Consider the following 18,020-nt stretch of genomic DNA (forward strand, 5'->3'; position numbering starts at 1 on the left):
CGCATGTCATCTGAGGGTTTTGTAGTGTTTATCGCCGTGATAGATAAAGATGAGGGTTGTGTCAGAAAACGCACTAGTGTGCTAAGCACAATAGCGGGCTCCCGGTTGCAGTTTGTCTGTGGCACTGTTTGTATCTAAGCATTGCGATGTCCTCTAGGTGTCTTCGTTACCTTATCTTTAGCTGAGGTCGATGATATATGACCGATGATACTCCATATAGCCTAATGGTCGATGATGTTAATCCTTAGACAAAACTTTGATTTACTTCATAATTATGTTATATTATTATTGGTGTTTGTCTTTTTTACAGCTATGCAGGGCTCAGAGACCGCAGTGGGATGATCATCACGTGCAGCTTAATCAAAAGTAGTCCGTGAAGACAGATATAATTAACCGAAAGGCTTTACAAAGCCTCGGAAACCAAAAAGACATGATTACCATATTTTAGTTAGTAAGATTTGTATGACCTGAGTTCAATGTAAGATGGAAACTTGTACTTTATGATTTTAAAAAATTAACAAAGTAACTGCGTTTTCGCTTAATTACTGTTTATTTACTTATATACTGTGTAAATACTGGTATGTCAGCATTTTAATCTATTCTAAGCAAAACACTGTCGATAGCAAGTTTCTCTTGCGCGAAACAACAGAAAGTTTCAAAAGCAATATTCAACCTTCAAGCATAAGTTTGCGCTTAATTTTGATGAGTTCGTTTGGTTTCTGGTCCAGTTAGTGATGAGTTTGCATTAGAATACTGGAGAAACTCTGGGCGTGACAAGTGCGCTCGAGGTTGGCAAAATGATTATAATTTCTCGTCCCATGTTGCAACGGTGCCCACCAACGACAATCACGGAACCATTAACGTGGGCTCATGTCCATATGCCACGCAGTCGACTACGCGTACGCAAATACTTAAAAAATCAACCTAGATCGAAGAAAAAGAACGTAAGTTCAATCGGCTCAGCTGATGGCCGCTGATCTTTACCTACAAATGTCGCAAAGATGAGGTTGTCGTGGAACATCAAGTGACCGTCTTTCGAAATTTCTACATAGACTCGATCAGCTAGTGTGTGTGAAGACACCGGAGTCCCGTAATCCAAAGCGGTTAAGAGCGCGGGGTCGGGTCGTGCGCACACACCTCAATCTACCAGCACCCAACAAAACATGCATGGAACTGGCCACGTTCTTCCGCGGTTTACTGCACCGAGTCAAGCGGGCCGTGTGCAAAGCCCTCTTGGTAGAAGCAACGCGGAAACAGCGGTAGCAGCCAGTGTTACAGGAATGGTTTGGATCTCGATTTGGTGGTTACAGGAGTGGCTTGGATATCGGAACCACATGTTGGTGCGGTGGAGCCGTGATGATATAACTCCACGTATCAGAGTTTAAATCCTGTTTAACGGTATTATTTGTAATTACAAAAAAATGGCTTGTTCTCCGACCCATTTTCGCGTGAAGCGTGTTCGCCAGAAACATCGTGCTGCCCTGTTCTTCGCTCTCTGTCTGCACCATGGATACTGGACCGACCACGAGCCACTCTCTCCCCTGCACAAACTTCACATGCCACATGCGCCGCACCCCACGGCCCGGCCCGGCCCGGACCGGCCCAAACGTTTCCATACAGGATGTCTCCTCGGCACATGCGCGGGCCCCACGCCGCAAATGGCAGAAGCCCCCACCCGCCGCCGTCCGCCACCCGCATGCCAGAATCGGACGGCCCACCCCGCCTCTCGCTCGTCCGCGGCGCCGCTGCCCGAACCGAACCCTACCGGTTGCAACCATTCTCCCGCCTCTCCGCGTTCACTGCGTCGCTTCCAGCTGGGCCCGGGGCCACGCGCCATCGTCCAATCAACGTCAACCCACGATCCTCCTCCCCTCCCCTCGCCTCGTTCTCGCCTCGTCGCCTTTCCGGCCGGCGTCGCTTTCCACGCTCTTTTTTCAAAAATCAATCCTCTCAACATTTTTTTGGGGGGATAGGTAGCACAGAGACGAAGGAAGCAACAGGCAAGCTACGCACGCCGCTCCCCCAGTTCAAACCCACCACCCCCTCGTCTCCCGTCCCAGCTGTGAACGTGCTTTCCAATCGCTTCATCTACCCGGTCACCCCGCTCCCGCTCAGCCCCAATCGCCAGCCCACTGCATCCGCGCTCCCGATCCAGCCATGGCTGGCTCTTTAGCGCCCCACGCCACGGTCCTCGGGCTCCTCCTGCTCGCGGGGCTCGCGGCGGCGCAGAGGGGGACGGCTCCGGCAGCGGCCGCCCCGGCGCCTGACCCCGGCTGCAACGGCATCCTGCTCACCTACACCATGGAGGCGCGCACCAAGATCCGGCCTTTCGTCAGCGACAAGAACAAGCAGCCCTACTCCTTCCGCGCCAACGCCACCGTGCTCAACTCCGGCACCCGCCCGCTCAAGTCGTGGGCGATGCTCGTCACCTTCTCCTACAACGAGATCCTCGTCGGCGTCGACGGCGCCGTGCTCACCGGCGGCGGCGAGCTCCCGTATAACACCACCGAGGACGCCGGCAACGCCACCTCCTTCTCGGGGTACCCGCAGACGGACCTCCTCACGCCCATCGCCACCGCCGGGGACCTCTCCCAGATCCAGGCCTCCATCGGCATCGTCGGCACGCTCTTCGCTGGGCCAGGACCCTTCGTGCCGCTCCCCACCGCACTGTCGCTCGACGACCCGGCATACGCTTGCCCGGCGGCGACTAACGTTACCGCGGGGATCCTGTCCACCTGCTGCGCCCTCACACCGGAGGCCGAGGCCAACGCCACGGCCATCGACGCCAACGCCACCGACCCGACCAAGAACTTCCTCCCGCGCGGCACCGGCGATCTCGTCATCACGTACGACGTTCTCCAGGCGTACCCTTCCAGCTACCTCGCGCTCGTCACGCTCGAGAACAACGCCAAGCTCGGCCGCCTCGACAACTGGCGGCTGTCGTGGGAGTGGCGGCGCGGCGAGTTCTTATTTTCCATGAAGGGCGCGCACACCTCGGAGGTTGACACGTCCGGCTGCATCTATGGGGCGCCGGGGCAGTACTACCAGAATCTAGATTTCTCTCAGGTGCTCAATTGCGACCGCAAGCCGGTGATCCTTGACCTGCCGCTGTCCCGGTACAATGACACCCAGATTGGGAAGATTGACCACTGTTGCAGGAATGGCACCATCCTGCCCAAGTCCATGGACGAGGCACAGTCAAAATCGGCGTTCCAAATGCAGGTGTTCAAGATGCCACCGGACCTGAACCGGACGAAGCTGTTCCCCCCTGCCAATTTCAAGATCGCTGGTTCATCGTCGCTGAACCCGGACTATACCTGCGGCCAGCCGGTACCTGTCAGCCCAACAGCATTCCCAGACCCAAGCGGGCTCGACTCGACGACACTGGCTGTGGCAACATGGCAGGTGGTTTGCAACATTACCACAACAAAGGGGGCCAAGCCCAAGTGTTGTGTGACCTTCTCAGCGTTCTACAACGACTCGGTGATCCCCTGCAACACCTGTGCGTGTGGGTGCCCGGCGAACAGACGGGGACCAACATGCAGCACGACTGCACAATCCATGCTCCTGCCACCGGAGGCGCTGCTTGTGCCATTCGACAACCGCACTCAGAAGACGCTGGCGTGGGCTGGGTTGAAGCACTACAATGTGCCCCGCCCACCACCTTGCGGTGATTTCTGCGGTGTGAGCATCAATTGGCACGTCTCAACAGACTACAACAAGGGCTGGAGTGCTCGGGTGACATTGTTCAACTGGGAGGATGTCGACATGGCCAATTGGTTTGCTGCCATCGTCATGGACAAGGCGTATGATGGCTTGGAGAAGGCGTATTCCTTCAATGCCACTGCAGTGGGCAAGAACACCATCTTTATGCAGGGTCTGGAGGGGCTCAATTACCTGGTGAAGCAGACCAACATGAGTGGATCGGAGTACCTTGTGCCCGGAAAGCAACAGTCAGTCATCTCGTTCACCAAGAAGCTGACCCCTGGGATCAACGTCGTTGCTGGAGATGGCTTCCCAACAAAGGTCTTCTTCAATGGCGACGAATGTGCAATGCCGCGAAGGATTCCAATGAGCAGTGGATTCAGGACCCATCTCAGCATCTCCCTCGCCTTGGTCTTGGTCCTTGCTGCTTCAGCTTTCCTAATGCTTCAGCAATGATCCTTGGGGCTACGATTCTTTAATTCTTTCAGGTGGTTGGATCGATACCATTTGTAAGAAAGCCTTTTTTTGTTTCTGTTGATTTCTTAGATCTTATTTAGCTGCTGTTATTAGTCAAATCAAGCAGCAATTTGTGCAACAGTATGAATACTTGAATAGTGAGAAAAAGTGGAGGGAGCATTTGTTGCGGGTTTGCAACATTGGTACCTCTCTCTCGTGACATTTACATGTTTACACTAAGATGAGTGATCTGTACATCTCTGATCCAGTTGTCTCATGTTGGGTACGTCTTTCATACGGAATATACTATGTGAATTCAAAAGGCCTCTGTTTTCCCTTAGATTTATCGTTCATCAAACCGTATGCCTGTTCATCTGATGGTGCTTTAATGCTTCTCTCCGGAGCTGTCCCTTCGAGTCTGCTGTAGTTAACTCTTATCAGAGGGTACAAAATGAGTGCTGTTGCATGTTCTGTGGAGAAACACCGGATGCTTTCTCAGATCAGAAATAACTTTAAAATAGTACGAATGTTTCGTGCGTCTTCCATTCAAATTCCGGAAGATCTTCGGCGGCCAGTGCCCGTTCGGATAGCCGGGGACCACTTGAGCCTTCAGTGTCCCCCGGCTGCATTTCAAACTGCTTGCAACTTGCAAAACGGTATCAACTGCAACGTTCATTTCACTTCTGCTTTCAGGGTTGCCACGAAGGAGCAAGCCGACGAAACCCCAACAAAACCTTTTGCTTTCTCGAAAGCAACTTGCAGCTGATAGTTGCATCGCCCTTTATCTGCTCGGCTGGATCCAAACGGCCAATGCTGCTGGCCATTGACCTTTCCCCTATCATCTTACGACATCTTCCTCTCAGACTTGTTGAAGATGCTGCGTATCATCTCTGCACGTAACGTAGGGTGTCCATTTCATGCCTGAGATAACATGACTGGCACGCACAAGCCTGTGTTTGTTTATGCAGGATTAGGAACTCGCTCATGCGATGTCATGGAAACCAGCAAACACCGTGTTTTAGACGGGCACGCGAACTTATTCATTTCTTTAAGCTCGAACTTATTCATTTCTTTAATACAATGATACGCAATTTTCTTCCATATTCGAAGGGGGAAAAAAAGAGTGTGACACCTAATGATATCTCAGGATATCCTTTTCCCCTGCAATTTGTGACCTGGGATGCAGGGACTAACATGCTGATCAGTGATTTACGAAAAAAACATTTTCGGATAAAATATGTACGTTGTGCTTTAATTCATGCCGGCCATGATCTCGCCTACCTTGTGCTATTATTGCTGCAAGAGCTGAACATCATTCAGTTGACTTCTTTTAAGGCTATACTTTTTGCAGAGACATGCAAGATGGGTCTGCCGTTTCCTACGATTTGTGGTGAAGAACAGGTCTCGGCTACAAACTTGTCACTGCGCCTGGCGATTGATCGATCTGTTCCTCATTTGACCAAAAACAAATAATAACGTGCAGCATGTTACTTTTGAAAAAGTTGAAGTACGCAGAGGCAGTACCTAACATGTGAATGGAGTGAAGGCTCCAAACCAATGTACTAGTGAGTTCCTGAGTTTTGCCACATTCAAACTTGATCAGAAATTATCGACGAGTTAGGTGAATTCTTCCATCATGGAACTTTAGAAAGTACGCGGCTGTGGCCTGTGATCGTATTGAGGGATGGTTTGGTTTGTAACCGGCATTTAGAATGCAGCATGCAGACTACAGACTACAGCATGCAGTTTAGGATGTGTTTGGTAAAGCTTTAGCTGTATAGATTCTTAGAGCTGATCATCTTTAGTTTTAGAAATTTTTAGAGCTATAAGCAGACTGAGAGTCTTTGATATAAACATCTTATTCTTATTTTAGATTGAAAATAAATATTTAAATCACTCTATTTTATCATACAAACTTTAAATCGTACATGAATCTTGGAGCTATAGCTCTATCCTCAGTTGATCGGAACTTCATTAGTGGCTTCAATCTCATTATTATTTTCAATGATCTCATGGGCCGTAGAGGCTCCAATCTCATGGGCCAACCCATCGAAATCCAAGTCCGGTAAACCCACCATGCGAGGGAAATTGCAGGCTCAGGTCCGACTCAAACAGCCCGGACCACACGCGCACATGCCGTAGCCCAATGGAGCTGATCGTGGATTTTTTTTCATTTTTATATATTTTTTAAATCAAATATTTGTAAATATATATATCTATTTTGAAAAATTGCATATCTAGATTACCGTCGCTTGTTGAAAGGGCGACAACAAGCGATAGGTTTAAATTAAAAAATATTAGATTTCAATGCTCTCAAAATTCAAAACACTATCAAAATAGTCATAAGAAAATATGTAATGTACAATATGCTATCATCTAGCTCTCTAACAAAATTCAGCTCAAATAATTACTTCTCATTGTTCAAATCATACTTTTATTTGAAATGGGAGAGCTAGATGATAGCTTCCTCTACACCACATACTTTTTAAGATTTTTTTTTTACTATTTTGAAAATGTTTTGAATTTTGAGAGCATCGAATCACAATATTTTTTATTTTTTAAACATGTCACCCCGTTTGGTATTTTCAAAATAGACAATTTATATTTACAATTTTTTGATTAAAAAGACATAAAAAATTCACTGATCGAGCACGAGTAGCCGCTGCCTTGACGCAACACAACATCCCAAGCGTGACCTGACCACCGATCACTGAACGAGCCAAACCAACCTAGCGTTTCAAAGCGAGCGCTAAAACCAGAGGGAGGCATTTCTAATCATGCCGCAAGCAGCAGATGCCACTTTCAGAAGAGACACCACATCACACCACCACCCCACGCTCCCGGTGCGGTTGATCCACCAATGAGAAAATTGAGTTTTTGCCCTTCTCAACAAAAACCAATGTAGTAAGCAAGAGAGTGATCATGTTTAGATCCGTTGTTGAGAAGGCAAAACCTCAATTTTCTCTCCGACAACACCCCTCCGCCCGGCCGCCCCGCTCTCCCTCCTGTTCCCGAACCCCCCCCCCCCCCCCCCCAACTCCTCCTCCCTCTCGCCCGCCGCTCCTCTCCTCCACGCCTCTCTCCCTCCCTCCTCCGTCCACACTTTCGCATCCCAGCAAGGCATGTACCTCCCGTAGCGTAGCGTCCCTCGCTTCCTCCTCCCATCCTGTATCCCTACCCCTTAATTTGCTGGTCTCCCTGCATTCTTTCGCCGTCACTCTGGATCTTGGTGGCCCTGAGACCTCTCAGGTACTTGCTTGCTTCTTTTTTGTTCCTCGTTGAGCCATTTTCAGGTTGTTTTTCGGTGAGGCATTTCGCCGAGCACCTGGGCGGCGTTGCTGGGACTGCCGTTTTACTTTCTTTTTAGGCCGTCTTTGCTAGTGCTTCTAGTTGGTTCCGTTGGTGTGTTTGTTTCACTGTGATCATTCGTGTGTTTGTTTCACTGTGATCATTCATGTGTTTGTTTCACTGTGATCATTCATGTGCTGTTTTTGCCTCTAGTTCTTGCGGGCCTCAGAGGAAATGTTTTTTTGGGGGTGTGTGCGTTAATTACATGTTCTGGAAATTGATGCGTTGTTTAGCATGTGATAGTTGTACAACCGTAAGACGTAAGTTGCGCATTATTGTACTGAGTGTAGAGGATCGAGACAAGGACTTGATTGTGAACACTCGCCATGAGATTCATTAAATGGTATCATAATGATTATCAGAATTGTCTCAAATCATCTTGTGTTACAGAAGCTTGATTAGTGTGCTCTAAATAAATGGTATCATAATGAATACAAGCCGTGAGATTCAATAACACAAAGATGATAATTAGCAACCAGGAACATGTGGTTGTTCCATGTGTAATACATTCTTTATACTTACTCTGTAGCTTCAATTAATTCGTGGGCAAGAATTGATGGCCATTTTATTCACTCATTTCAGGATAGTCAATGAGCATAGAATTCATGTTTCCTGATTACCTTAGTTGCTACTATGTGATTTAAGGTGTTTTCCGACTTCATCCTGAATACATTAGGTTGCAGAAGAACTTAATTAGCTGCCTGGTGAAATTGAAATTTTCCACCTGCATTCTAGTGAACTCACTTCAGAAGCTTGTTTGCACTATGTCTTATGCAAACTATTTGAAGAAACACACCTATAGAATCGTTGTTCCATATGCCAACTCCATCCTCAGAGCTTCTTTGGAGAAAGGCTTCCCACAGAAGTCACTAATGGACTATAACACTTTGCTCCATTTCACTGCTTTCTGCCCTGATTACAGAACCTATGCTCTCGTTCTCAAAGCTTGTGCAAAGTGCTCAGACCTCTATACTGCCATGGAAATCCATTGTCATCTTACTAAAGCTGGTCTGATATCCAATCAACATATAACGGCTCCTCTGTTCAAGTTATATATTGCTCATGATCGCATGTTGGAAGCACATGAATTATTTTGGTCAATTCTGGAGTGGAGTACCGATCCCTTCAATGGTAAGCTGATGCCTATAGGATTCTTGGAGAGTGGACATCTAGATAAGGCATATCCGATTTTCAAGAGGATGCCTGTCAAGGATTTGGTCTCATGGAATTCAATGTTTGCAGGTGCAGTAAGGAGCTCGCACCTGAAAGATGCAATGAATCTTTTTAGCAGGTTGGTTGATTCAGGTCTTGTGCCTGATGGCTTCTCGTTCTCCTCAATCCTGTCAGCATGCGCTCGAGCTGGTGCTCATCGATATGGAGTGTGGGTTCATCAACTGATGACTGAATTGTTGGTGGAAATGAATCATATTTTAAGCTCAGCACTTGTTGCCATGTATGGAAAATGTGGAAGAATTGATGTGGCAATTGAGCTATTCAATACAGTTAACAGAAACCATGTTTCTGCGTGGAATACAATGATTAGTGGCCTGGCAGCGCATGGTCTTGGATCCGATGTAGTGATTTTGTTCCACAAGATGAAAAATGAAGAACTGGTTCCTGACGGGGTTACATTTGTTTATTGACACCATGCAGCCACTGTGGCATGGTTGAAGAGGCTCGCCAATACTTCAAAGCAATGACTACAGAGTATTCTATCACACCAGAGGTTGAACACTATGGTGCAATGGTGGATACATTGTCACGAACTGGGTTGCTTGATGAAGCATACAATTTGGTAAGGTCAATGAATGTAAATCCCGATGCTGTGATATGGAGGGCATTACTTAGTGCTTGTTGTAGGTATCGACAAACGAAACTAGGTGAGTTCACTATTGAACATATGGCATGCCAGGGCAGTGGATATTATACCCTTCTTTCAAGCATCTACTCGACAGTAAATAGATGGAATGATTCAGAGGAAGTATGGAAACAGAGGAAACAAAAAGAAAGTTAGGAAGAGCAAAGGCTTGAGTTGGGTGGAATTAGGGGGAAGCACCCATGAATTTAAAGCTGGTGATCGATCTCATCCTGATACTGAGGATATATACCGATTGCTGCATGGGCTAAAAGAGCTAAGGCTGAAGGCTATGCTCCATTGACTGAACTAGTAACAAAAGATGTCTCTGAGGAGGAAAGAGAAGAATACCTCACCTTCCACAGCGAGAAGCTAGCAGTGGCTTTTAGTGTCCTTAAGACTGGCCCAGGGACAGAAATAATGGTGTCAAGGAATCTGCAGACTTGCAGTGACTGTCATCAATGGATGAAGATAATCTCAAAGGTACTTTGTCGTGTTATAATTATGAGGGATAGCATTCGATTTCACCGGTTTGAAAGCGGATGCTGCTCCTGCAAGGATTATTGGTAAGCGTTTTCCGGGTCAATACAGGTGTGATTCAGTTAACATTAAATCAGCTGTTCCGAGGGGACACAACTGATGTAATCACTTTCCCATATGGAGCCTTGGGTGCTGCTGCTGCATAGCTATAAGCCCTGAGACATTTGGTTACCAGTTTTGTCGATACATCACATGGAACCACGGAAATAAGGGTAGGACAACACAGACACATGCATTGTGTATTGTACACTCCCACCAAGCACGCGATTTCTGAGATCAAGGTCAAAACCTTCTACGCTGGATTTGTGTTCTTATTCATTCAGTGCTCTTATGGTTTCCAATGCGTATCATGTAAATTTTTTACTGGAGTAATGTGTGCTCTGCTATCTTGTTCTGGATGCTTACTTGTGTTGATATGATATGTGGTGTGATATATCATATATGTAATGACTACATCACTTTTAGTTTGGATGTTTTCCCCCCTCCATACTTGTCCGCCTGGATTAGTTTATGTTTTCCAAGTAAAATTGATTGTTTCCTTATCGTTTCAGGATTAATACTAAAGGGGCATTCAATATTTAATCAACTCAAGCTGTACCGATAAATAGGAACAACAATACCTTTGATGCCCCATTCACTCCATTTCTGCAATGTCCTTGTATTCTATTTGCTGCGGGAACTTTTATCAACTAAGGAACTCAATAGGAAACACTTATGGCATCAGATTGCTTAAGTACCACAGCAGATTACTGTATGAAACTTTACTTCCGAGCAGAAGACATCAAACTAGACCTATTAGTACAACAATATTAGCAAGAAGCACAAGAAAATGAAGTAAACAGTCATTTAGCAATAGCCGTCGTTTGCACAGTGAATCAGTTGAATCATCGATAGAAGTCTTCAAGCAGTCAGAGCTTGAGCACCTTAAATCACTCCAGTGCTACAATGTTGAGGAAATGTAATCTGGAGCCAAGACCAAATGACCTGCAACTATCCTTGTTTTTCATATTGAAACTACTGGCTTCTCACGCCGTGATGACAGAATTATTGAGTTTTGCTGTTCGTGATCTTATTGGGGGGGGGGGGGGGGGGAGATAGTACTTTCCAGACCCTTAAACCCTGAGAAAGATGTAAGAAATACACATGTTCATGGTATTAACAACCACATGGTCTGCAGGCCTGATATTCCAAGGTATGTTCTTGTCTTGTTATCCCAGATATTCTCCATTTTTTTCCTGTTCTCGCTTCAGTAGCCGTAAACCGCGGTCTGAGGGAAGATATAAGTCTATTGTTTGACGTTAAAATAGAGATTGCTTTCTTTATTGAAATCGAGGAGTGCTTTCTCTATCCGCCATATCCTTTCTTTCTGTTTTCCTTTGCTTGCAACTGTGTTCAACTGCTATTCATTTATTGTGATATTGTCTGAAAATGGCTCCTTATTCCTTAAGTTTAGTTCTAGGACACGTTTTGTTCATTTGAGGAAAACCATGAATTGAGAGTATCAAACTGATGTGTTATATTCTGAAAACGCAGTTATGCGAAAAGAACTATGAACTGAGATCAAGATTCCATTGTTACTTCCTGGAGGCAATCTGTTACCTTTTTTGGTTAAACTTCATTCGTTAATTATGATGCATTCAAAACTTTATTACCCTTGATTGTTTATGCACACTTATTTGAGTTTCTCATTTTTTATAATCATGGAGTTGACATGCATGGTTTTGCAGATTTGGGGTCGAGGAGCTTATCCCTATTCTACTACAATATGTTTGGAGTCGTCAAAAGGACGGCAAACCAGTTCTGTGGGTTGCTCATAATGGGCGTTCCTTTGATGTACCCTTTCTGATCTTTGAGTTCGGACGGTGTAAAGTGGAGATGCCTGGTGACTGACTTTTTGTAGATACTCTTCCTATCACAAGACAATTGGTTGATTCGAATGGTACGTTCTCGCATAAAGTGTTCTATCTGCTTGCACAGACATACTGTTTCAGTGCTAGATTGGTGAAAGATGCAGTGATGCACTCTACCCCAGTGTTGCTGATGAACTAGTGCGCTAAACCTAGTTTTGTTATTCTAGCTATTTCTTTCTATACTATTATAGTTTCGTGGTTAAGTGTTAGTGTGATGAAGTAAGCTGCATTAGGTCATCTCTAAGGAAGCACCCTAGTTTTTATCACTGGATCCTATTGCCTAACTTATTACAAGAACAGAAAGACATATTACCATGCAGCAGTTGATTCAAAATTAAACCTCCCTTTCATATTTGGTTTGCAGGTTCAAAACTCAGCTCTGCGTCATTGGAGAAGCTGAGAGAACGCTACGGAATCCCCCTGGCCGGGAGCCCGGGAGCGCGCACCGTGCAATGCTGGATGTGACCACCCTCTGTTATGTGCTGCAGAAGCTGACCTTTGAGCTGAAGCTAGCTGTTCCTCAGCTCCTTGAGAAGTCATTCCGGGTGTCCGATCTTGCATCTTGCAACGACTCGTCCTGAAAAATAACTGCATCTGCCTCGCCGGGAAGGTCGCCCGAAGCCCTAGACTGTTCCACTGTTGTTGTATTATTACAGAGCTGTTATTTGGAGATCCCAGCTCAGATTTCTATGCTGTTCTAACTATCGAATAAAACCAGCCTGATTGTTACTGATACTGCTCAGTACTACGGCACTCAGTATTACTGATACTTCCTGCCTTTGTAGTCTTGTATACATTACTGAATCATTCATTATTCATACATTTACTCGATTACAAAATTACATACTTCTGTGTGCTGCTCAACCAAGAAGAAATGTAATGTTCTCGACTGCTTCTAATGGGTCTACTGCAGTCTCAGTGTTTCAGAAATTAAGGGAAAAGTCTATTATACCCTTGTTGAGCTGATCAGCCCCACTCGTTTTGTATATGTTCAACCATTAGTTAATCTTGACGTTTATACAGCATAAATATCTCAGGTACAACCTGTGGTGTTTTAAAAAAATTTTTACAAGAAATGGCGTTTTAGTTATTAACTGCGAACAAACGGTTGTCTTGCAGCTTCATCAGAGGCTTGTTGTTTCCATAGCAGAGTGAAAAAGTCGATTCTGCCCTCTGTTTTGGTGGCCAACGGGTTCTATATAAGCCGGGGCTAATCAAACTACAACTACTTGCTTCCCTCCAATTTTCCAGCCCGACGGCGACACGAAGGTAACCGCCGCGACCTCCTCATCGTCTTCCTCACGATCCAAACCCTAGCTTCATCTCTCTGCTGCTCTTGCTTCGCAGCTTGTGCGCTCAAGTGGAGGCGATGGAGGGGGAGCTCGGGTTCGTCTCGGCGGCGAGACCGTCCCGCGACTCCTCCAAGGGTGGCGATGGCTGCGGCTTCGGCTCACCGACATGGGCGTCACCGCTGGAGACTCTGCTCGACTCGTCCTCATCGTGCGTCTCCGATGGCCGCGGTGGCGTCAACGGCGGCACGTCCTTCAGCTCGCCGACACGGGCGTCCCTGCCGGAGACGCTTCTCAGCTCGTCCTCATCGTGCGTCTCCGACGGCCCTGGCGGTGGAAACGGCGGCTCGGGCTTCACCTCGCCGTTGGAGACACTTCTCGACTCACCCTCATCGTGCGTCTCCGACAGCGGCGGCGGCAACAGCTCTTCGCTCGGGGTCTCGAAGGAGCGAGAGAGCGAGCTGCAGGAGCCGGAGAGGCTCCTGCGCGCGATCGCCGAGCGCTACGACGACTGCTTCCTCCGCCTGCGCGACGCCACGGCCGAGCTCGCCGACCTCCGCCGCGAGCGCTTCCGCCTCGGCGCCGAGAACCTGTACCTCTCCCTCATCCTCGAAGAGCTCGAGGCCGAGCAGAGCAAGCAGGCGTCCGCGGTGGCTCTGACCCCACCGCCGAAGCCAGTACAGGCTGAAGCAGCATTCGGATGCGCCCCGAAGAGCATCTCCATACGTTCGAAGGGCTTCCTTTCGCAGAAGCAGCCGCAAGGCGAGTCCAAGCCACAGCGCCTCCGTGTTCGCGCGTCTCCGGCGATGGAGGTGAGCCTCCAAATCCTACTACTATTCAATACCCACCATTTCACACCGCCCAGAGCCTTGCCTGTTTTACTCGTTGGAAATTTGCTCTTAAGAAAGTAGTAATCCCTGTAAATTGGTAATAATCGGGAAGCAATTTGGTTTACGCTCCAATTAGATTGTGAAAAACTCAACCCTAAGCTTGCAAAATCACACGAGCTCTGGTAATTTGTTATTGGCATTATCTGGCATTTAATTACTACACGTGAATCAGCAGGCTATGTTGAATTGGGCCAATTGAAGATTGTGCACTGAAAATTCGTAAGCACACAGCTTATGGTTACATAGTGGTTGGCAATTGCTTAGTTCGACAAGTCGAAATTACGCTCGAATTTTTTACTAGAGTTCCGTATCTGGTTATGCTGCAATTAGATGTTGAGATGGTCAACTTCAATTTAGGGAAAACACAAAAGTTGTGGCGATGTTATGGTTTACTTGGGCTTGATCAATCTGAAGAGGCACCAGCTTCAGTTAAAATTGTTTGACTAGGAATTTTGTGCTTTTAACTCGTCAAGCTCACAGATTTTGCCTTTAGGTTACAAACTGCTTGTCAATCGCTGTGATAGAGCGTTGATTTTGCTTAATTCGGCAAACCGAATGCAAACTCGAAAATTTGTTCACCCACATTCCGCGTTTGATCTTGTACTGGGGAATGGCGATCACAGGACGCGGGGGAGAGGGGGAAGAAGGACGGGGAGGTGGAGGTGGAAGCGTACCGACAGGGCGCCCAGAAGACGGAGCTGTGCAACAAGTGGGAGCGCGGCGCGTGCCCCTACGGCGGGCGGTGCCGGTTCGCGCACGGCCTGCAGGAGCTGCGCCCCGTGATCCGCCACCCGCGCTACAAGACCCTCCCCTGCCAGATGTTCGTCGCCCCCTCCGGCTGCCCCTACGGCCACCGCTGCCACTTCCGCCACTCCCTGCCGCCCACCGCCGCCGAGTCCTGCTAGGCCGCCGTGGACCGCCCGTCTCCCCTCCTGCTTTAAGCTGTGCTTGTCAAGTTTCGGAGCTGCTTGTCTGTCATTCATCGGTAGATCAGTTAGCTTAATAAAGTGGCAGCACTCTGCATGCATTCGTTATTAAGGTCAGTTAGCTTAATAAAGTAAGACTGCCGGGTGGGGACACAGCGGCGGCGGCCTCCAGCCTCCGGCCAGTGACGGCCCGAACGGCAGCGATCAAGTTCATTTGAAAAGAATATGGGCCAAATGTGCCGTGTATGAGATATGTCGAATGATTTCTTGGGAGCTGCAAGTGCCTCCATTGTTGTTTGGGAATAGCCCATAGGCTTTATATGAACATTGGACTGGGCCTTGCATCTTATATGCCGAAGCCTGAATAGTGAGTTTGCTCCTGTTTAGAATTTATCGAATGATTTCTTGGGAACTGCAAGTGCCTCCATTGTTGTTTGGGAATAGCCCATAGGCTTTATATGAACACTAACGTATTAATCCGTGCAACTGCACATGCTAGAAATTTAGCTTACGGTTGAATTATAAATATTTATGTTAATAATGATTGTATGCTAAGATACATTAACTATTTATATTTAAATATTAGAATGTAAAATATAAATGTAATTTTTGTTCATAATATTGGAATCATGTTTATTATTTGTGAATAGATCTAATTTATAATTTTCATTTTATGTGTTATGCAAATTGATTTTTATTTGTTTCTTGATTTTTTTTGAAATTATTATTATTTTTAATGTCGTCACCGTATCTCATATTTTTTTAAAATACATTATAAATTTTTTGATATTATTTTTGTGTGATAATCCGTAATATATTTGTGTTCTGTTGTTTTAATTTTGTAATGTTTGATTATAATTGATTTGGAAAAATATGTTAATTGCTAACGTAACTAAGTTGGAGTTTGCTAACGTAACTTTGTTGGACAAATGATATCTACAACAAAAAAGGAAGAAAAGGCAAGGCAAGAAGTAGTCTTGGGGCTGGACTCTATGATTTATTTTTTAATCTTCTATGTTGTTTTGTCTGGTTGTTGATCTATGGTTACAGGTAGTCAATCAATTAATTCGATGATTGAATATTTTATTTTTTTATAGAAATTTCTAAGATTTTTTAAATTAACGTGAAGTGACTGCAATTAGTAAATATAAGATTTGACTGGGCCTTGCATCTTATATGCCGAAGCCTGAATAGTGAGTTTGCTCCTGTTTAGAATTTATCGAATGATTTCTTGGGAACTGCAAGTGCCTCCATTGTTGTTTGGGAATAGCCCATAGGCTTTATATGAACATTGGACTGGGCCTTGCATCTTATATGCCGAAGCCTGAATAGTGAGTTTGCTCCTGTTTAGAATTTATAATATAATGCCTTCTGTTCTTGTGGGTGACTGAATGAATCTGCAACTGGCAGCGTGTCCCCAGTTTTTATTGATTTTCAAAGCGTCCTTTTTCTGAACTCAAATTGCAGAGCACAAACATTATTTCCAAAAAAGATTGTGTACCAGTCGCCGGGACTCATTGACCTTTCTAGTTACCTCTTGCATGTGTGCCAGAGGTGCGATGCAGATTTCGTTTCAAAAGAAGTGCCATGCATACTGCAGAGAGGAGCTTTGACTCTAAAGTCAGATGCGGCATCCGGCATTGCAGGTTGTCAATAGTTGCAGATGTACATCATTCAGTTATCAATGTTGCAGTGAATGAAGCTACCCATTGTGAAATATTTTTTTGAAAAATTCATTGTGAAATACAAATAAGTGTTTCCCTAAAAAAAGAAATAAGTGCATGAGTTACTAATTTGGGGGCCTCGAACATAAACATGGAAGGTGATTCTCAGATCTCCATTGTCCAAATGGAAAAAAGTAAATTTTATAAAACTATAACTATTTATACTTAAATATTATAAAACTATAACTTCTAAAATGAGTTTTATAAAACTACAATTATTTGTGCCTTTAGTAACACAAAATTATATTTTTTGCATAAAATTACACTATTTTACACAAAATAGTTATAGCTTTGTAAAACAAAAAATATAGTTTTGTGTAAAAACTGTAGTTTTATATTATTAAGAGTATAAGTATTTGTAGTTTTATAAAACTCATTTAAAAAGTTATAGTTTTTTAATAGTTATGTGTAAACAGTTATAGTTTTATAAAATTTAATCAATGAAAAAAGAATATCACATCTCCACGACTCCATCCAGGTTACAGGGAGCATCAGCGCGGCACCTCGCGCGCCCGTGCGACCTGTGTCTCCTTGGCCCTAACCGACGAGAGAACAAGCGCCGCCTCGGATACCATACGCGAGCTATCGCTAGGGACAGGGCAGACGCCCAAAGCGGGCGGGGAGCAGAGCATCAGCATCGTGTGCTAAAGACGGCCTCTTTCTCCCTCACATGGACGGGGGTGTGCCGCTGCTAGCTTTCCGAGGGAGATTTGAAGATACCACGGCGTCGGCAGCGGCAAAAAGCCCGGGTCCGGACGAGCATGATGTAACGAGCATGCCAGCCAAGGCGATGGTAGAGCTGAGACACCAGACGTCCAGACCAGAGCCTCTACTGCTAGACTGACTGCTACCGCTATCAGCTTATCCTCGAGGGAGTGCCTGTTTGTCGGCAGATGCCCTGATCTCGCACTTTCTACGATTCCTTTTCGGGAATTAGGGGACGAACGGAAATCGAGTTATCTGTCGTATCTACATGCATATCTGCATATGCGCACAAAATATGTTCTATTATTAAGTTCGGTACTACTCTCCATGCTCAGGAAGAAATGGTTGGATCATTTGAACTGTTAACTGAACATTCGCCTTTCTTTTACATGATTAACTGGACACATTGGTTGGCGTGCATCAACAATTCATTCACAGCTGAATGGAGCAATCAGAGAAAGATAAAAGAGAAAAATTGAAAAGCACTATCATTTCATCCTTCTGCTCTCCACAGTCCACAGGCACACGAACTGACGAATGGAATGCAATGGCATGCAAGGGAGAGGAAGAGATTCCCCTTCGTTGCTTTGTTTCGCTCCACTTTGCACTTCCTTTCTTCCCTCGCTCCGAGCACCTCCACCGGCGAAAAGCTCACCTCTGTACCCATCTTTC

General features: G+C 45.8%; 3 protein-coding genes and 2 pseudogenes across 3 annotated transcripts; all 5 read left to right on the forward strand.

The window, feature by feature from the left end:
* The first annotated feature begins 1,898 nt into the window (after positions 1-1,898).
* On the forward strand, positions 1,899-4,359 carry LOC133912320 (COBRA-like protein 7). Its single transcript, XM_062354989.1, has one exon. It carries the CDS (start codon positions 2,158-2,160, stop codon positions 4,159-4,161), a length of 2,004 nt encoding a protein of 667 aa, XP_062210973.1. The 5' UTR covers positions 1,899-2,157; the 3' UTR covers positions 4,162-4,359.
* A 3,735-nt stretch (positions 4,360-8,094) lies between these two features.
* LOC133912321 (pentatricopeptide repeat-containing protein At5g50990-like) lies at positions 8,095-10,368 on the forward strand (annotated as a pseudogene).
* Positions 10,369-11,070: 702 nt separating this feature from the next.
* LOC133910515 (exonuclease DPD1, chloroplastic/mitochondrial-like) lies at positions 11,071-12,636 on the forward strand (annotated as a pseudogene).
* A 534-nt stretch (positions 12,637-13,170) lies between these two features.
* On the forward strand, positions 13,171-14,014 carry LOC133910516 (putative zinc finger CCCH domain-containing protein 21). The gene has a single exon (XM_062352888.1). The coding sequence runs from the start codon at positions 13,184-13,186 to the stop codon at positions 14,012-14,014; it is 831 nt and encodes a 276-aa protein (XP_062208872.1). The 5' UTR covers positions 13,171-13,183.
* Positions 14,015-14,331: 317 nt separating this feature from the next.
* LOC133910517 (putative zinc finger CCCH domain-containing protein 21) lies at positions 14,332-15,055 on the forward strand. Its single transcript, XM_062352889.1, has 2 exons — positions 14,332-14,430; positions 14,617-15,055. Exons 1-2 carry the CDS (start codon positions 14,332-14,334, stop codon positions 14,896-14,898), a joined length of 381 nt encoding a protein of 126 aa, XP_062208873.1. The 3' UTR covers positions 14,899-15,055.
* The last annotated feature ends 2,965 nt before the right edge of the window (positions 15,056-18,020 follow it).

This window comes from Phragmites australis, chromosome 3, assembly GCF_958298935.1.
Source record: "Phragmites australis chromosome 3, lpPhrAust1.1, whole genome shotgun sequence".
NCBI classification, from domain to species: Eukaryota; Viridiplantae; Streptophyta; class Magnoliopsida; order Poales; family Poaceae; genus Phragmites; species Phragmites australis.